Source organism: Scyliorhinus canicula, chromosome 6 (assembly GCF_902713615.1).
Source record: "Scyliorhinus canicula chromosome 6, sScyCan1.1, whole genome shotgun sequence".
Classification (NCBI taxonomy): domain Eukaryota; kingdom Metazoa; phylum Chordata; class Chondrichthyes; order Carcharhiniformes; family Scyliorhinidae; genus Scyliorhinus; species Scyliorhinus canicula.
The window spans coordinates 152510413-152529536 of NC_052151.1; the positions used below are offsets into that span (position 1 = coordinate 152510413).

General features: G+C 46.2%; 1 protein-coding gene across 1 annotated transcript in view; it reads left to right on the plus strand.

Moving 5' to 3' along the window:
* Positions 1 to 19124, plus strand: part of kidins220b (kinase D-interacting substrate 220b) — a 241804-nt gene that overhangs the window by 149692 nt on the left and 72988 nt on the right. Inside the window, 3 exon segments of the mRNA XM_038800309.1 lie at positions 14579 to 14822; positions 14941 to 15029; positions 16915 to 17059. Coding sequence (XP_038656237.1) covers positions 14579 to 14822; positions 14941 to 15029; positions 16915 to 17059 — 478 coding nt within the window.

Here is a 19124-nt window from a genome sequence, read left to right on the forward strand (position 1 = left end):
CTCTACCGACGCCTCCTCCACCTTCTGCATCACCTGGCAGATGTCAGACACGTTCCCATCCCCGACCCACACCCCTGAAAGCACCCTATCCCTTACACCCTGCGGGGGCAGCGAAGGGAACCCCTCCACCTGTCGCCTAGCAAACGCCTTGACCTGAAGGTACCTGAACATATTCCCCGGGGCGAGCTCAAACCTCTCCTCCGGTTCACCCAGGCTCGCAAACCTCCCGTCAATGAACAGGTCTCCCAACTTCCTAATGCCCGTCCTGTGCCACCCCAGGAACCCGCCATCCATGTTCCCTGGGACAAACCGGTGTCCCCCCGCAGCGGGGCCTCCACTGAGCCCCCACTTCCCCTCTGTGTCGCCTCCACTGCCCCCAAATTTTGAGGATAGCCGCCACCACTGGGCGCGTAGTGTACCTCGTTGGAGGGAGCGGCAACGGCGACGTTACCAGTGCCTTCAGGCTCGTGCCTACACAGGACGCCATCTCCATCCGTTTCCATGCTGCCCCCTCCCCATCCATTACCCACTTACGTACCATCGAGATGTTAGCCGCCCAATAGTACCCAGAGAGGTTGGGCAGCGCCAGCCCCCCTCTATCCCTGCCCCGCTCCAAAAAGACCCTCCTTACCCACGGAGTCCCGTGCGCCCAAACAAATCCCAGAATGCTGCTGTTCACCCTCCTAAAAAAAGGCCCTCGGAATGAAAATGGGGAGGCACTGAAACAAAAACAAAAACCTCGGGAGCACCGTCATTTTAACGGACTGTACTCTACCCACCAACGACAACGGCAGAATGTCCCACCGTTTAAACTCTTCCTCCGTCTGCTCCACCAACCTAGTAAAATTGAGCTTGTGCAGAGTTCCCCAGCTCCTAGCCACCTGAACCCCCAGGTAGCTACAACTCCTCACTGCCCTCTTTAACGGGAGCCTACCAATCCCCTCCTCCTGATCTCCCGGGTGTACAACAAACAGCTCACTCTTGCCCAGGTTCAGTTTATAACCCGCGAAACTCCCAAACTCAGCAAGAATCTCCATCACCTCCGGCATTCCCCCCACCGGGTCTGCTACGTACAGCAGCAAGTCATCTGCGTACAGCGACACTCTGTGCTCCTCCCCACCCCGCACCAGACCCCTCCATCTCCCCGACTCCCTGAGAGCCATGGCAAGAGGCTCAATTGCCAACGCAAAAAGCAAGGGGGACAGGGGGCACCCCTGCCTTGTCCCACGGTGGAGCCTGAAGTACTCGGACCTCCTCCCATTTGTCGCTACACTCGCCATCGGGGCCTCGTACAGCAACCTCACCCATTTAATAAACCCCACCCCAAACCCGAACCTCTCCAACACCTCCCACAAGTACCCCCACTCAATCCTATCAAAGGCCTTCTCCGCATCCAATGTCACCACAATCTCCGCCTCTCCTTCTGCCGCCGGCATCATTATCACATTTAGCAGCCTTTGCACGTTAGTGTTCAGCTGCCTCCCCTTCACAAAACCCGTCTGATCTTCATGTATCACCCCCAGCACACAGTCCTCTATTCTAGTGGCCAAGATCTTCGCCAGCAACTTGGCGTCCACATTCAGCAGTGAAATCGGCCTATATGATCCGCACTGCAAGGGGTCCTTATCTCGCTTCAGGATCAGGGACATCAGCGCCCGTGACATCGTCGGGGGCAAAACACCTCCCTCCCATGCCTCTTTAAAGGTCCGGACCAACAGGGGGCCCAACAGGTCCGCGTATTTCTTATAAAATTCCACCGGGAACCCATCTGGTCCCGGCGCCTTCCCCGACTGCATGTGGCCAATCCCTCTGACCAGCTCCTCCAACTCGATCGGCGCCCCCATTCCCTCCACCTGCTCCTCCTGCACGATTGGAAATCGCAGCCTGTCCAAAAAGCTCTCCATTCCCCCTCCCACCACCGGCGGCTCCGACCGGTACAGTTCCCTGTAGAAATCCCTAAAGACCCCATTGACCTCTGCCCCCTGCCGCACCACATTCGCACCCCTATCCTTCACTCCACCAATCTCCCTAGCCGCGTCCCGCTTGCGAAGCTGATGCGCCAGCATCCTGCTCGCCTTCTCTCCATATTCGTAGACCGCTCCCTACGCCTTCCTCCACTGTGTCTCCGCCTTTCTGGTGGTCAATAAATCAAACTTGGCCTGCCGGCTTCGCCGCTCCCCCAGCAATCCCTCCTCCGGGGCCTCCGCATACCTCCTATCCACACTCAACAGCTCCCCCACCAGTCTCTCCCTCTCCCTCCTCTCCCTATGGGCTCGGCTAGAGATCAGCTCCCCCCTAATAACTGCCTTCAGAGCCTCCCACACCGTCCCCACCCGGACCTCCCAGTATCATTGACCGCGAGGTACCTCTCGATGCATCCCGGACCCTCCTACACACCTCATCGGCCAACAACCCCATGGTCAGGAATGCGGCCCAACATACGCCTCATGAAACCAGCATCATCCCAATTTGGGGCGTACACATTTACCAACACCACCCTCTCCCCCTGCAGCTTACCGCTCACCATCTCATATCTGCCGCCACTATCAGCCACCACCTCAGATGCCTAAAACGCCACCCTCTTCCCCACTAGGATCGCCACCCCCCGGTTCTTCGAGTCGAGCCCTAAATGAAAAACCTGCCCCACCCACCCCTTTCTCAGACGGACCTGGTCCGCCACCTTCAGGTGGGTCTCCTGGAGCATGGCCACGCCTGCCTTCAGATGCGCAAACACCCGGGCCCGCTTAACCGGCCCATTCAACCCCCTCACGTTCTACGTGATCAGCCGGATCAGGGGGCACCCCGCCCCCCCTCCCCCGTCGACTAGCCATGGCCCATCAATTGCTCGCCCCTGGCCAGCACCCATTCGGCCCGTTTCCCACGGCGATAGAACCTCACCCCGACCCCCCCGGCCCGCACCAACTCCACCCTGGCCAATCCAGCAGCAACCCGGTATTTCCCCCCCCCCCCCCCCCCCCCCCCCCCCCCGGCTAGGACCCCTCCTAGCCGGGACACTCCCTCCACAGTACTCCCGTGAGCCAGCTGACTTCTGCTGACCCCGGCAGCTCCCGCTCTAACTCCGACCCCTCCCGATATGGGGTCACCCCCCCTCCCCCCCACATCAGCTCCTTGGCACCGCTTCAGCACGGGAAAACGGATCCGATATCCATGCCCCTTGTCACCAGCTCCACCCGCCTAGTCCCGCAGCCCGGGAAACCAGAGAAAAGCCCGCGCTTTCGCACAGCCCCACCCCACCAACGCAGCTCCCAAACAGCAGTCCCAACCCAACCACCAACTCAGTACAAACAAAGACACAGATCAACCACAAACCCCAGTACCCCCCTTAAAACACAACCATGACCCACATCATCCGAAAGTGAGAGAGAAAAAAAAACAAACCGAATAACCAGCAACAGCATACACAGTGATATAAAAAAAACCTCCCACAGCCCCCAATCTCTAGTTCGAGTCCAACTTTTCAGCCTGCACAAAGGCCCACGCTTCCTCCGGGGACTCAAAATAGTAATGCCGGTCCTTGTAGGTGACCCACAGGCGCGCAGGCGGCAGCATGCCGAACTTCACCTGCTTGCCGTGGAGCACCGCCTTCATCCGGTTAAACCCAGCTCTCCGCTTGGCCACCTCCGCACTCCAGTCCTGGTAGATACGCACTACCAAATTCTCCCACTTGCTGCTCCTCACCTTCTTGGCCCATCGCTGCACACGCTCCCGGTCACTAAACGGATGGAACCGCACCAGCACCGCCTGCGGGGGTTCATTCGCCTTAGGCCGCCTGGCCAGTACTCTGTGGGCCCCCTCCAGCTCCAGGGGCAGATGGAAGGATCCTGCCCCCACCAGCGAGTTCAGCATCACAGCCACATAGGCCGGCAGGTCCGGCCCCTCCACGAGGCCCAGGATCCGCAAGTTCTTCCTCCTTGATCGAAACTCCATCTCCTCGAAACGATCTTGCCACTTTTTGTGGAGCGCCTCGTGCATCTCCACCTTCCCCACGTGGGCCGAAACCTCCTCCTCGCGCTCAGAGGCCTGCTGCTGCAACTCCAGTATCGCTGCACCCTGAGTTGTCTGGGTCTCCAGCAGCTTACTTGTCGTTACCTTCAGGGATTCCAGCAACTCCCCTTTCAGCTCGGTAAAATAGCGCAGAAGGGCCGCCTGCTGCTCCTCCGCCCACTGCCTCCACTCCTCAGGGGCTCCACCGGCCGCCATTTTGTCCATCTTCCCCCGCTTTTCCAGGAGAGCTGCTGCCGTTTTTCTCCTCGCCCCACTCCGGGTCCGCACCATAAATCCCGGGGGGTTTTGCTCCAGACCCCTTTATCCACCGGGAATCGTCGAATCAGCGCCGTTTGGGGCCCTTAAAAGAGCCCACAAGTCCTATTAAAGCGGGAGCTGCCGAACGTGCGGCTTAGCTCCGCATAGCCGCAACCGGAAGTCCTGTTCATTTCTATTATCTGAAATTGTGTTAGGTGGTGCCTGTAGTTGAATAAAGCATACTTGCATTAGAACAACCTAATTGAACTTAAAAGCTAGTTACATTGGCCTGGACTTTGCAGTAAGAATAACGGTGATGTTACTGACGAGCATCATTATTATGGAGTAGATAAGACAGCAACTTCTGGCATCTACACATGTGCAGTTGTTCGCGGAAATCGGCACGTTGCTGTCTGATTTTTTTTTCCTTTAGTTTTTCTGTTTTGTTAATAATAATAATTAATAATAATAACCCTCCTGCTCCACAATCTTTGCTATAGCAATACTTTTCCAAGAGACTTGGCATTCAATTATGTACAACAACACAAAATTGAGGTACTTAATAATAATCTTTATTAGTGCCACAAATAGGCTTGCATTAACATTGCAATGAAGTTACTGTAAAAATCCCCCAGTCGCCACACTTCGGCGCCTAATCGTGTATACTGGTGTAGAAATCAGAATGTCCAGTTCACCTAACAAGCACATCTTTTGGGACTTGTGGGAGGAAAGCAGAGCACTTGGAGGAAACCCAAGCAGATACGGGGAGAACGTGCAGCCTAAGGACAGACAGTGACCCAAATGAGGAATGAGGGTGAGCTTGCGGCATGGGTTAGTACCTGGGACTTCGATGTTGTGGCCATTTCGGAGACATGGATAGAGCAGGGCGAGGAATGGTTGTTGCAGGTGCCGGGGTTTAGATATTTCAGTAAGTTCAGGGAAGGTGGTAAGAGAGGGGGAGGGGTGGCATTGTTAGTCAAGGACAGTATTACGGTGGCTGAGAGGACATTTGATGAGGACTCGAATACTGAGGTAGTATGGGCTGAGTTAAGAAACAGGAAAGGAGAGGTCACCCTGTTGGGGCTTTTCTATAGGCCTCCGAAAAGTTCCAGAGATGTAGAGGAAAGGATTGCAAAGATGTTTCTGGATAGGAGCGAAAATAACAGGGTAGTTGTTGTGGGGGACTTTAACTTTCCAAATATTGACTGGAAACACTATAGTTCGAGTACTTTAGATGGATCCGTTTTTGTCCAATGTGTGCAGGAGGGTTTCCTGATGCAGTATGTAGATAGGCCAACAAGAGGCGAGGCCGTATTGGATTTGGTACTGGGTAATGAACCAGGACAGGTGTTAGATTTGGAGGTAGGTGAGCATTTTGGTGATAGTGACCACAATTAGATTACGTTTACTTTAGCGATGGAAAGGGATAGGTATAAACCGCAGGGCAAGAGTTATTGGTGGGGGAAAGGCAATTATGATGCGATGAGGCAAGACTTAGGATGCATCGCCTGGAGAGGAAAACTGCAGGGGATGGACACAATGGAAATGTGGAGCATGTTCAAGGAACAGCTACTGCGTGTCCTTGATAAGTATGTACCTGTTAGGCAGGGAGGAAGTGGTCGAGTGAGGGAACCATGGGTTACTAAAGCAGTTGAAACACTTGTCAAGAGGAAGAAGGAGGCTTATGTGAAGATGAGACGTGATGGTTCAGTTGGGTCGCTTGAGAGTTACAAGTTAGTTAGGAAGGCTCTAAAGAGAGAGCTAAGAAGAGCTAAGCGAGGACATAAGAAGTCTTTGACAGCTAGGATCAAGGATAACCCTAAAGCTTTCTATAGGTATGTCAGGAATAAAAGAATGACTAAGGTAAGAGTAGGGCCAGTCAAGGACAGTAGTGGGAAGTTGTGCGTAGAGTCCGAGGAGATAGGAGAGGTGCTAAATGAGTATTTTTCGTCAGTATTCACACAGGAAAAAGACAAAGTTGTCGAGGAGAATACTGAGATACAGGCTACTAGACTAGAAGGGCCTGAGGTTCATGAGGAGGTGTTAGCGATTCTGGAAAGTGTGAAAATAGATAAGTCCCCTGGGCCGGAGGGGATTTATCCTAGGATTCTCTGGGAAGCTAGGGAGGAGATTGCTGAGCCTTTGGCTTTGATCTTTAAGTCATCTTTGTCTGCAGGAATAGTGCCAGAGGACTGGAGGATACCAAATGTTGTCCCGTTGTACAAGAAGGGGAGTAGAGATAACCCCGGTAACTATAGATCAGTGAGCCTTACTTCTGTTGTGGGAAAAGTCTTGGAAAGGTTTATAAGAGATAGGATGTATAATCATCTGGAAAGGAATAATTTGATTAGAGACAGTCAACATGGTTTTGTGAAGGGTAGGTCGTGCCTCACAAACCTCATTGAGTTCTTCGAGAAGGTGACCAAACAGGTGGATGAGGGTAATGCAGTTGATGTGGTGTATATGGATTTCAGTAAAGCGTTTGATGAGGTGCCCCACGGTAGGCTATTGCTGAAAATACAGAGGCATGGGATTCAGGGTGATTTAGCAGTTTGGATCAGAAATTGGCTAGCTGATAGAAGACAAAGAGTGGTGGTTGATGGGAAATGCTCTGACTGGTGTCCAGTTACTAGTGGTGTGCCACAAGGATCTGTTTTGGGGCCGTTGCTGTTTGTCATTTTTATAAATGACCTGGAGGAGGGCGTAGAAGGATGGGTGAGTAAATTTGCAGATGACACTAAAGTCGGCGGAGTTGTGGACAGTGCAGAAGGATGTTACAAGTTACAGAAGGACATAGATAAGCTGCAGAGCTGGGTTGACAGGTGGCAAATGGAGTTTAATGCAGAAAAGTGTGAGGTGATTCATTTTGGAAGGAGTAACAGGAAGGCAGAGTACTGGGCTAATGGTAAGATTCTTGGTAGTGTGGACGAGCAGAGAGATCTCGGTGTCCATGTCCATAGATCCCTGAAAGTTGCCACCCAGGTTGAGAGGGTTGTTAAGAAGGCGTACGGTGTGTTAGCTTTTATTGGTAGAGGAATTGAGTTTCGGAGCCATGAGGTCATGTTGCAGTTGTACAAAACCCTGGTCCGGCCGCATTTGGAGTATTGTGTGCAGTTCTGGTTGCCACATTATAGGAAGGATGTGGAAACATTGGAAAGGGTACAGAGGAGATTTACAAGAATGTTGCCTGGTATGGAGGGAAGATCATATGAGGAAAGGCTGAAGGACTTGAGGCTGTTTTCGTTAGAGAGAAGAAGGTTAAGAGGGAACTTAATTGAGGCATACAAGATGATCAGAGGATTAGATAGGGTGGACATTGAGAGCCTTTTTCCTCGGATGGTGATGTCCAGCACGAGGGGACATTGTTTTAAATTGAGGGGAGATTGAGATAGGACAGATGTCAGAGGTAGGTTCTTTACTCAGAGAGTAGTAAGAGTGTGGAATGCCCTGCCTGCAACACTAAACGCATTCAAATGGTCATTGGATAGGCATATGGACGATAAGGGAATAGTGTAGATGGACTTTAGAAGGGTTTCACAGGATGGTGCAACATCGTGGGCCGAAGGGCCTGTACTGCGCTGTAATGTTCTATGTTCACACCTGGACCCCTGGTGCTGTGAAGCAACAGTGCTAACTACTGTGCTACCGTGCCGCCCTTACTTACCGCCCATACCGTACTTATTAGATATCCACTATACATGCCAACAAAAGTTAAGAATGTCCATTTAAGTGCAAGTGAATTTTTAATAGCTTGGTAAGCCTTATAACTGGGAATTATAATTTCTCTGATTTTAATTATTGTTGAAAAATTGCTTATTTTTACTTTTCCTCTCATCTCTTTCAATTTCATCTTTCTTTCCCTCTCTTTATTTCAATCTCACTACATGATGAATGGGATATATTTGTGTCCTTTTTTTTAAAAATGCTGCTGATTTGGAGTACCCCTCTGGAAAATCTACACAATTTTTGTAGTAGGAGAACTGATTGCATTGTCCCCGATTGGTGCATGCATTGTATGAGCCCTGAGAAATGCTGTCCCGACACTAGCCATACCAACTCGTTAGAATGTTCAGTTAGTATAGCAGAGCTCTACTTCCTCGAGTAAACTTTGCAAAAATGTGCTGTTTTAATTGTTATGGAATTGGTGTATTAAGCTAAATAAACAGAATGGAGAGTGAAGATTAGATTGAATATTTGTAATTAAAATTAAATTTGAGATTAAGATTAACACTCGGCTTGACACCAACCAGGACATATCAGCCTACTCTATTTGCACTCCATCCACAAACATTCAGTCCCTCCATCACTGATGCACAGTAGTAGCAGTGTGTGCCATCTACAAGATGCCGTGCAGGAACTCACCAAGACTCCTTAGGTAGCACATTCCAAACCCAGGTTTACTACCTTCTAGAAGGACAAGGGCAGCAGACACATGAGAACACCATCATCTGGAAGTTTCCCACCAAGCCACTCATTATCCTGACTTGGAAACATATCACTGTTTCTTCATTGTCACTGGGTCACACACTGGAATTCCTTCCCTAACAGCATGGCATGTGTACTTGCAACACAAGTACTTAAACAGTTGAAGGCAGCTCACCATCACCTTCTCGAGGGCAATTTGGGATAGGTAATAAATGCTGGCCTAGCCAGTGACTCGTCTATCCCATGAGTGAATGTTAAAAAAGTAGTTCAATGGTAACAGTTATGGTTATGTGCAAGCTTTGGAATTCAAGATGTAGCTTTGTCATCTTTTTTAGATCCATAATTCCCATTCTGTGTAATTTAGTTTTGCACATTTGGCAACCTTGTGCTTCTACCATAGCAGATACTTTTTTAAAGATAACTTTTGCAGTGAAGGGGTTTTGAACCAGAAGGTCCCTTACCTACCACTGCACCTAGCCAATCTGGGATTCAGTCTGGAAGTGTACTGGCACGTTGTTTAGTGCTGAGGTGCACATCTATTAGGAAATGCAGCCGTCCTCACAACGAACATGTAAATTAAACCTGTGGAACATGTCAATCATGAATGAGTGCTAGCGGCCTTCTGCCTAGAAATGTGGTGCCTAGAAAAACTGGTGAGATATAGGAATTACTGGATGAAAAGTGACTATGGTCCATCCAGCTCACCGTCTACCTAATGAACATATAATACAATGATGATGAATTTGCCAACTAATCATAGCAATCTGTCTTTATCAGTTAGTCTACCGCAGACCCAGACATGTTGTAAGGAAAACACCAACAGTGAAGAGCTTTGGAAGCCATATGGTCCAAAGCCATCTGTCCCTTCCAAGCATACTACACTGAGCAATGTTTGAAATGAACATACTGATCACAATTTTCATAGCAGGTGTATATGCTGTAGATATGCAGCAAAAAGAGGTTCCAGCAGTCAACGTAGTTGGGGATGAAAGATTTTTTTTTTTTTAATTGATATGTTAGCAGGGCTGTATTCTGGAAGGGAAATGGAAGAGGAAATCTGTACACAGGAGGGAGATGAGTTAAGAAGAGCAAAATTAATACAGAGAACAAAGAAAATTACAGCACAGGAACAAGCCCTTCGGCCCTCCCAGCCTGTGCCGATCCAGATCCTTTATCTAAACCTGTTGCCTATTTTCCAAGTATCTACTTCTCTCTGTTCCCCACCTGTTCATATATCTGTCCAGATGCATCTTAAATGATGCTATCGTGCCCGCCTCTACCACCTCCGCTGGCAAAGCGTTCCAGGCACCCACCACCCTCTGCGTTAAAAAATTTCCACGCACATCTCCCTTAAACTTTCCCCCTCTCACCTTGAAATCGTGACCCCTTGTAATTGACACCCCCACTCTTGGAAAAAGCTTGTTGCTATCCACCCTGTCCATACCTCTCATAATTTTGTAGACCTCAATCAGGTCCCTCCTCAACCTCCGTCTTTCCAATGAAAATAATTTTGTAGACCTCAATCAGGTCCCTCCTCAACCTCCGTCTTTCCAATGCAAACAATCCTAATCTACTCAACCTTTCTTCATAGCTAGCACCCTCCATACCAGGCAACATCCTGGTGAACCTCCTCTGCACCCTCTCTAAAGCATCCACATCCTTCTGGTAATGTGGCGACCAGAACTGCACGCAGTATTCCAAATGTGGCCTAACCAAAGTCCTTTTACAACTGTAACATGACCTGCCGACTCTTGTACTCAATACCCCGTCCGATGAAGGCAAGCATGCTATATGCCTTCTTGACCGCTCTATCGACCTGCGTTGCCACCTTCAGGGTACAATGGACCTGAACTCCCAGATCTCTCATCAATTTTCCCCAGGACTCTTCTTCCATTGACCATATAGTCTGCTCTTGAGTTAGATCTTCCAAAATGCATCACCTCGCATTTGCCTGGATTGAACTCCATCTGCCATTTCTCTGCCCAACTCTCCAATCTATCTATATTTTGCTGTATTCTCTGACAGTCTGCCTCGCTATCTGCAACTCCACAAATCTTAGTACCATCTGCAAACTTGCTCATCAACCACTTATACCTTCGTCCAGATTATTTATGTATATCACAAACAACAGTGGTCCGAGCACGGATTCCAGTGGAACACCACTAGTCACCTTTCTCCATTTTGAGATACTCCCTTCCACCACTACTCTCTGTCTCCTGTTGCCCAGCCAGTTCTTTATCCATCTAGCTAGTATACCCTGAACCCCATCGGACTTCCCTTTTTCCATCAATCTGCCATGGGAAACTTTATCAAACGCCTTACTGGTCCATGTATATGACATCTACAGCCCTTCCCTCATCAATTAACTTTGTCACTTCCTCAAAGAATTCTATTAGGTTTGTAAGACATAACGTTCCCTGCACAAAACTATGCTGCCTATCACTGATAAGTCTATTTTCTTCCAAATGTGAATAGATCCTATCCCTCAGTATCTTCTCCAACAGTTTGCCTACCACTGACGTCAAGCTCACAGGTCTATAATTCCCTGGATTATCCCTGCTACCCTTCTTAAACAAAGGGACAACATTAGCAATTCTCCAGTCCTCCGGGATCTCACCCGTGCTCAAGGATGCTGCAAAGATATCTGTTAAGGCCCCAGCTATTTTGTCGCTCGCTTCCCTCAGTAACCTGGGATAGATCCCATCCGGTCCTGGGGACTTGTCCACCTTAATGCCTTTTAGAATACCCAAAACCTCCCCCTTCCTTATGCCGACATGACCTAGAGTATTTAAACATCCATCCCTAGCCTCAACATCCGTCATGCCCCTCTCCTTGGTGAATACCAATCCAAAGCACTCATTAAGAATCTCACTGATTTCCTCTGACTCCACACATAAATTCCCTCTTTTGTCTTTGAGTGGGCCAATCCTTTCTCTAGTTACCCTCTTGCTCCTTATATACGAATAAAAGGCTTTGGGATTTTCCTTAACCCTGTTAGCCAAAGATATTTCATGACCCCTTTTAGCCCTCTTTATTGCGCATTTGAGATTTGTCCTACTTTCCCGATATTCCTCCAAAGCTTCATCAGTTTTCAGTCGCCTCGATCTTATGTATGCTTTATGTATGTATGTTGGAGATTTATGAATTTGCATGGTAAGGAAGTAAATGGAGAAAAAGGAATGGTATTCCTAAAATATGTGTAAGCCACCTAAAATGAAGTGCGATGAGAAATTAGCATGAAGGCAGAAATAAAATGGAACAATGGACGTCCTTTGAAGAGGATATGTTTTGAGCGTAGTCGCGATAAATTTCCACCGTGGGAAAGGGAAGTCAGCCAAAATCAGCTCCTTGGACGTTGGGAGTTAGAGTGTAGGATGAAACACAGAGGCCATATGATAGTTAATATAAAGGAGAGTAAGGCTGAATATAAAAAATGCAGAGGATAAGTGGAAAAAAGTATGTAGTAGGGCATTGTGAGATGGATTGACAACTGACATAAAAGAGAATTGAGGTTTTGTATAGATCTTTTATTAAGAGTTCAGAGTGGTGGTGGTGCAGATTAGCAACCAAAATGGAGAGCTATTGGAGGAGGCAGAAGGCATGACTGCGGTATTAAGTGGATATTTTGCATTTGTGTTTACCAGAGCTACAATTGTCTGGATAATGGATGACATACCAGAAAGACTGGCAGTACTAAACTACACAAGTTACCCTGCTGTGCTGAGCACTGCTGACTTTATTTCTATGTGAACCACAAGCTGTTTCTTATATTGACCGAATTACCACACAACCAGTTATTAGTGCGACTGAAAACTGTTTATATGCAATGATTCACGCGGCTACGCACTAAACTAAATCTAATAACTAAGATTACCTTTACTTAACCTCGGGGCGACCGGCTCTGTGCGGGAGATAAGGCCTTTATCTGTGTCCACGCGGGTTGGTTGGAAGTCTTCAGGTTTGTCTCAGCTGGGCCCGTCCTTCAGATAGCGATCGCGGGTCCTTGAACTTGGCTGGTTGATATGTTGCAATTGGTCTCAAGCAGGCCGGTCCAAAAGAGGCCGATCCCGAGTGTGTAGGGCTTCTTATCCTCCTCTTTTGCACCCTTTTGGGCAGTCCTAATTCCAGCTCCAATGGATCGATAGGGTTTCGATCACCCTCATAGATCCTGGCCAATTAAGGGGCGGAATACCTCAGCGCATGGGCGGGTCCTAGCTCTCATTGTTCCAGGCATGTAGGCCTTTCCAAATAAGGGGAAGTGGCGCCGGTTGGTCTGTTACTGTTGTAGCTCCTTGATTCAAACGCTATTGTCCTGGGGGAAATGGTGATTGACTTTTAATGGGTGCAAGTTTCGGTCAGGTCTAGCTTCTTTGCACAATACGCAGAGGCTGTGTCCAAGTTGACCACAATTCTATGGTCCTTTGCAAGTGGCCATCTTAGATGGCTACAGCACAACAAAGGTGTATATTGCGCAAGTGCTGGCCATCATCTTCCAATCCTTAGATACAGTTGTGGTACCAGAGGACTAAAGGATGTAAAATGTTACACCTTTGCTCAAAAAAGGCAAGAAGGATAAAACCTGGTGAATATAGGTCAGTCACTTTGTCAGTGATGAGGCAGCTTTTTAAACTAAAATATGGAGAACCTTTTAACAGCCATGTGGACAAGCACAGAGTTCTAAACGAGAGTGTGTACAAATTAGTTAAAGGCATATTATGTTTGACTAAACTGAGTTTTTTTGATGCGTAAACAGAGAAGAATGTACAGGGCTACGGCGAGAAGGGAGGTTACTGATGCTAGATGAATTGCTACTTTGGAGAGCCAGCACAGACATACTGGGCAGAATGGCTACTGCCTGTGCTGTAGCATTCTTTGACCATTCTAGATATGAGGACAGTGCAATTAACGTTCTGTATATGAACTTTTAAAATAATTTGATCAATTAGCAAACAATGGATGGGATTCGACAATCTCCCAGCTGCATATTTCTTGGCAGCGCGCCATTCGCTGGTAGCGGGATTCTCTCTTCCCACCGCTTGTCAATTGGATTTCCCATTGAAGTCACCCCATGTGCCAGGAAGCCCAGGGGTGTAGGCGCACTGTTGGTGGGGAAAAGAGAATCCCAACACCTGTAAAATTCCAGGCAGTAGGTTTGTTAGCAAAACTGAAACCAATAGGACAAAAGGGACAGTAGTATTTTGGATACAAATTGCCTCTACAAAGGCTAGTGGAACACAGAATTTCATGGCAAATGGTAAACAATTTAAATGTTGGGATGCAGTCCATATAAGTAAGACTACAATTGGAATACTGTGTGGAATGTATACTACACATTATAGGAGGGATGTCGAAGCATTAGATAACATATATCAGATTAACCAGAATAACACTGTTATGGGGACTACAAAAATGAAAAGTCTTGAAGATTGAGTTTTGCTACAAAAGAGGTCAGAGGAAACTAGGGCAGCACAGTAGTTAGCACTGTTGCTTCACAGCGCCAGAGTCCCAGGTTTGATTCTGACTTGGGTCACTGTCCATGCAGAGTCTGCACATTCTCCTTGCGTCTGCGTGGGTTTCCTCCGGGTGCTCCGGTTTCCTCAAACAAGCCCCGAAAGACGAGCTTGTTGGGTGAATTGGATATTCTGAATTCTCCCTTCGTGTTCCCAAACAGGCGCCGGAATATGGCGACTAGGGGCGTTTCACAGTGACTTTATTGCAGTGTTAATCTGAGCCTACTTGTGACAATAATAAAGATTATTATTATTCGGGGATGACGTGATAGAAATATTTCAAATTAGAAGAAGATGGGCATGCATCAGTATTTGTGAGATCTATTGATCCTTGAGCTTCGTGTTTTAAATGGCAACTTTACCATACAATTTTCTTCTAGGTACGTGTACTGTTTTCCAAAGGTCCCTTTATTGCCGTTTTTGCCAGTGATCCACATATCATCATAAAGGCTATCAATCAAAATCTGAACAGTGTTTTAAGAGACTCTAATATAAATGGACATGACTATATGCGGAATATAGTCCATCTTCCCGTTTATCTAAACAGTCGTGGGCTAAGCAGTACAAAGAAGATCTTTGCTGCAGTGCCATCTAATGGAGATGTTGGAAACTCAGATTGCACAAGTAAGAATATAGTCAGTGACTTAAAATTTACAATATGTATTTCCTAACCATTCTAACTGTGTTTCCGATCATTCGGCAGTAAAAATAAGTTTTAATTATCATTGTTACTGTGCTGCAGGTTGGCATGAAGAAAATGATCGAAAACTTTCACAGCACAGTTTAGGCGAATTGACCAAACTTGGCAGTAAGACAGCACTCAATAGAAGGGTAAGAAACAGTTTTAAATTTAATTTTTTTTCCCCCTTCATCTGATGCTTTACATGATGCTTTACGATTGATCTACTTTCAATGTAATTTTAAAAGTAATCCTCGAAATTCATATTCACTGAGAGTTATGTCCTTTCAAACATCACCTCCTGGAAGAGAAATTAATAGTGGAGTTAGGATTGGTAATTTGTGCATAATGAGACTGTTGAATATCTGGTACAGTGGAGTTAGGATTGGTAATTTGTGCATCCCGTACCAGCCTCCCCGGACAGGCGCCGGAATGTGGCGGCTAGGGGCTTTTCACAGTAACTTCATTGAAGCCTACTCGTGACAATAAGCGATTTTCATTTCATTTCATTTCATATTGAATATTTGGTTTAGTGGGCAGCACGGTAGCACAGTGGTTAGCACTGCTGCCTCACGTGCCGTGGGCCTGAGTTTCATCCCAGCCCTGGGTCACTGTCCTGTGGAGTTTTCACGTTCTCCACGTGTGTGCATGGGTCCCCCCCCCCCACAACCTAAGGATGTGCAGGGTAGGCGGATTGGCCATGCTAAATTGCCCCTTAATTGGAAATAAAAAATAATTGGGTACTCTTTTTTTTTTTAAATTAATAAATAAAAGACTTTTAGCTTAGTTGGCTTGCCAGCTAGTTTGTGATGCAGAGCGAGGCCAGCAGCATGGATTCAATTCCCGTACCAGTTGAGGTTATTCATGACTTTCTCAACTTTGCCCCTCCCCTAAGGTGTGATACTCCTTGGGTTAAATCACCACCAGTCAGCGCTCTCTATCAAAGAGGAGAGCAGCCTATGGTCATCTGAGACTATGGTGACTTTTCTTACTATTGTATATCGAAGTAAAGGTCCTATGAGGATCTGTTTTTGTGCCTTGTAATAAATGTAAAATTACTAAGCTGCCTTGCGTGGGTAATATAGTTTATAGCAACCATATTAACTAATAATGATAGTCCAGTGTAAGATGTTGCGACATGTTGGATTCCGTATTGATTAAGCTTGCATAAAATTGTGGAGTGATTAACCGATTCCCATAGGCATGGGTTGTTCTGGGCCATTCTTGCACTTCTGCTTACAGCTACCTTCAAAGTGATGGTGGAAGCTAGGGAAAAGGTTACCACTATACCCAACAGAGCACACTGTACGGTACAGTGAAACCCAAGAGGAGGGCAGAGGAGGAAATACCTTAATTTTTAGTTAAGAATTTAAGATCCAGTTGGCATAATGGGGATTAATTTGTGGCCGATAAGGTGTGGAAAAGAGCTTTTCCAGCAGCAATGATTAATAACCCAAGTATATGCCAAAGGGACCACATTTCAAAGGTACGTTTGATCTTGCTTATATGTCTCATTAAAAGGAACATAATTTATTCATCATAAGGTCGGTGCAGCAGCGTTTGAGGGATGAGTTACCACTATTTTTGGCTAAGTTCTGACAAAATGAATCTTTCATTAGAACTGTAAACTTAATGTTTAAACATTTTAAATCCTGCATTTATTGCCTTCAGCTGCCAACCTGGGCTCGGAGTAAGTAGTCACTTCAATGGAGCACTGAAAGAATGATGAAGTGGTAAATCAGACTTCTGTGTGCCTTCGTATGTCAATAATCCCTTGGCACCATTAAGAGATGAGCAGGGGGGTTCTCCCAACATCCTATCCCTCATCTAAAATCAATCATCCAGACCACCTTGTCATTTAACTCATTAACGTTTATATATTGACTGCCATATTTTCCATTGTTAAACTGTAAAACTACTTGATTACCCTATAAAGCTCTTTGGGGTGGTTTGAGATGGTGAAGAACTTTATGCAAATTCTTTCCTTCAGTCTTTCTCTCCTTTTCTGTACATGTTGATCACTTTTTGTATCAACAGGATACATATCGTCGCCGACAGATGCAGCGGCAAGTTACAAGGCAGATGTCTTTTGATCTGACCAAGCTTCTGGTTACTGAAGATTGGTTCAGTGACATTAGTCCTCAGACTATGAGGCGATTGCTCAACATTGTTTCGGTAACAGGTGAGCAGTCATTCTTTTAAATGGTTTTCATGGAAATGTACTTGCAAATATACACTAATAAACAATCTGCTACAGATGCCTGATATGGTTAATATTTAAGATGTATAAATATATTAAGACCACCATTCTCTTTGCCCAGGAAGGCTAACTCTTCTGTCACTCAACTCTCCAACCTTTCACTCTATCACAAACCTTCCTTTTGTCCTTGTCCCACCCACCCCTTGATCAAAACCTATTGCATTTCTAATTTTCTTGGTCCTGATGAAAGATCACAAGCCTGAATCATTAACTCTATTTCTCTCCATAGATGCTGCCATAACCTGTTGAGTGTTTCCAGCATTTTCCGTTTTTGTTGCAGATTTCCAGTATCCACCGTATTCTGCTTTTCGATTAGCGTTTTTAAGATCACAGGTGCTTGTTAAACCTTTGATGGGTCCTTATTTTCCAACAAACTATAGATTATTGTTCAAAATCCTGTGCAGTTATTACACTGTTGCATTTAATCCTGCAGTCTAGATATCATTATTCCTCAGCTGCTTGTGTACCATATGATGCCTGGCAAAATGGAGTGATGATAGAATTTGAACCACTCCAAACTCCTTCATCGGATTCCTGATCTGTAATTATGGTGGTGTTTTCCAAATAATTATATTACTTCTGTTACTACTTTTTTTTCTTGATAAACGCAGTAGTTATGTTTTATATAGGACCTTGCATGGCAACAATTGAAGGTGCATTGACTGAGTATTTGCACTAAGAGATGGTTCAAAAAACTCATTCAGAATCAATAAAGTGAAGCTCACTACCATGGAATAATTTCAGTGCAGTAATGATACTTTCTGGTTCAAGTAATAGAGAAGGACACAAGTATGAAGAATCGTTGGTTAATAAATTTAGGAAAGCTACCTTTGAGGCGCTGAGAATAGAACTCAAGGAAACAACAATATTGGCAAACAACAGTTTCGAACAATAATGGGAAACATTTAAAGCTGGGTTGAATGCAGTGTAGGAAACTTACTTGCTGCTGAAAGGAAAGAACAAACTAAATATTTCATTCCATTAATGAAAAAACACATAAAGGAACAATTGACAGTGAGGAAAACATATATTAAGAACAAAGACAACAGAAAAAAGAGAATATGACGAGATTAGGAATAGGAACATTTAGGGATAGTTCGGATAATACCACAAGTAATAGTGCGATGGATGAAATATTATGTATCACATCGCAGAAAAATGCAGAAGAGGTCCATCGGGTTTTCACCGACATGTGGAAAACACCTGATCTATCTGCCTAATCCCATTTTCCAGCACGGCCCGTAGCCTTCAATGTTATCAAGTGGTGATCCAGATATGTTTTAAAGGGTGTGAGGCAACCTGCCTCTACCATTCTAACCTCCCAGTTAGTGCATTCCAACCGTCGGCTGGGTAAAAATCATTCCCCCCCCCCCCCCCGTGGCCTCCAAGTTTTATACGACTCCAACATGACCTCCCTGCTTTTGTAATCCAAGTCTCGTTTGATAGAGGCAAGAGGCAAGTGTTCCATATGCCTTTTTCACCACCCTATTAACCTGCCCTCCTGCCTTCAGAGATCTATGGATCAAACATGCCAAGGTCCCTTTGTTCCACAGAACTTCCCAGTGACATGCCATTCGTTGAATACTTCCTTGTCAAATTTCACCAAAGTGTATCATCTCACACTTTAAGGGTTAAATTCCATCTACCATTTGACCATCCCATCTGTATCTTCCCAAGACACTCAACCTCACTTAACCACCCAGTCAATCTTTGTGTCATCTGCAAATTTACTAATCCCACCAGCCCCCCAGCCCCACCCTACATAGTCATTTATGTTGTTTATATGAATGATGAATAATAGGGGACTCAACAAAGATTCCTGTGGTACGTCACTGGACATGGCTTCCAGCCATTAAATCAGCTGTCTGTCATCACCCTCAGTCTTTTTTTAATTTTTAAATTGACCTGAAAGGTTTTCCTGTATATGTTTTAAGAACTCCACTCCATCTCAGCCCTTAACACTATGACTATCCCAATTAATGTTGGG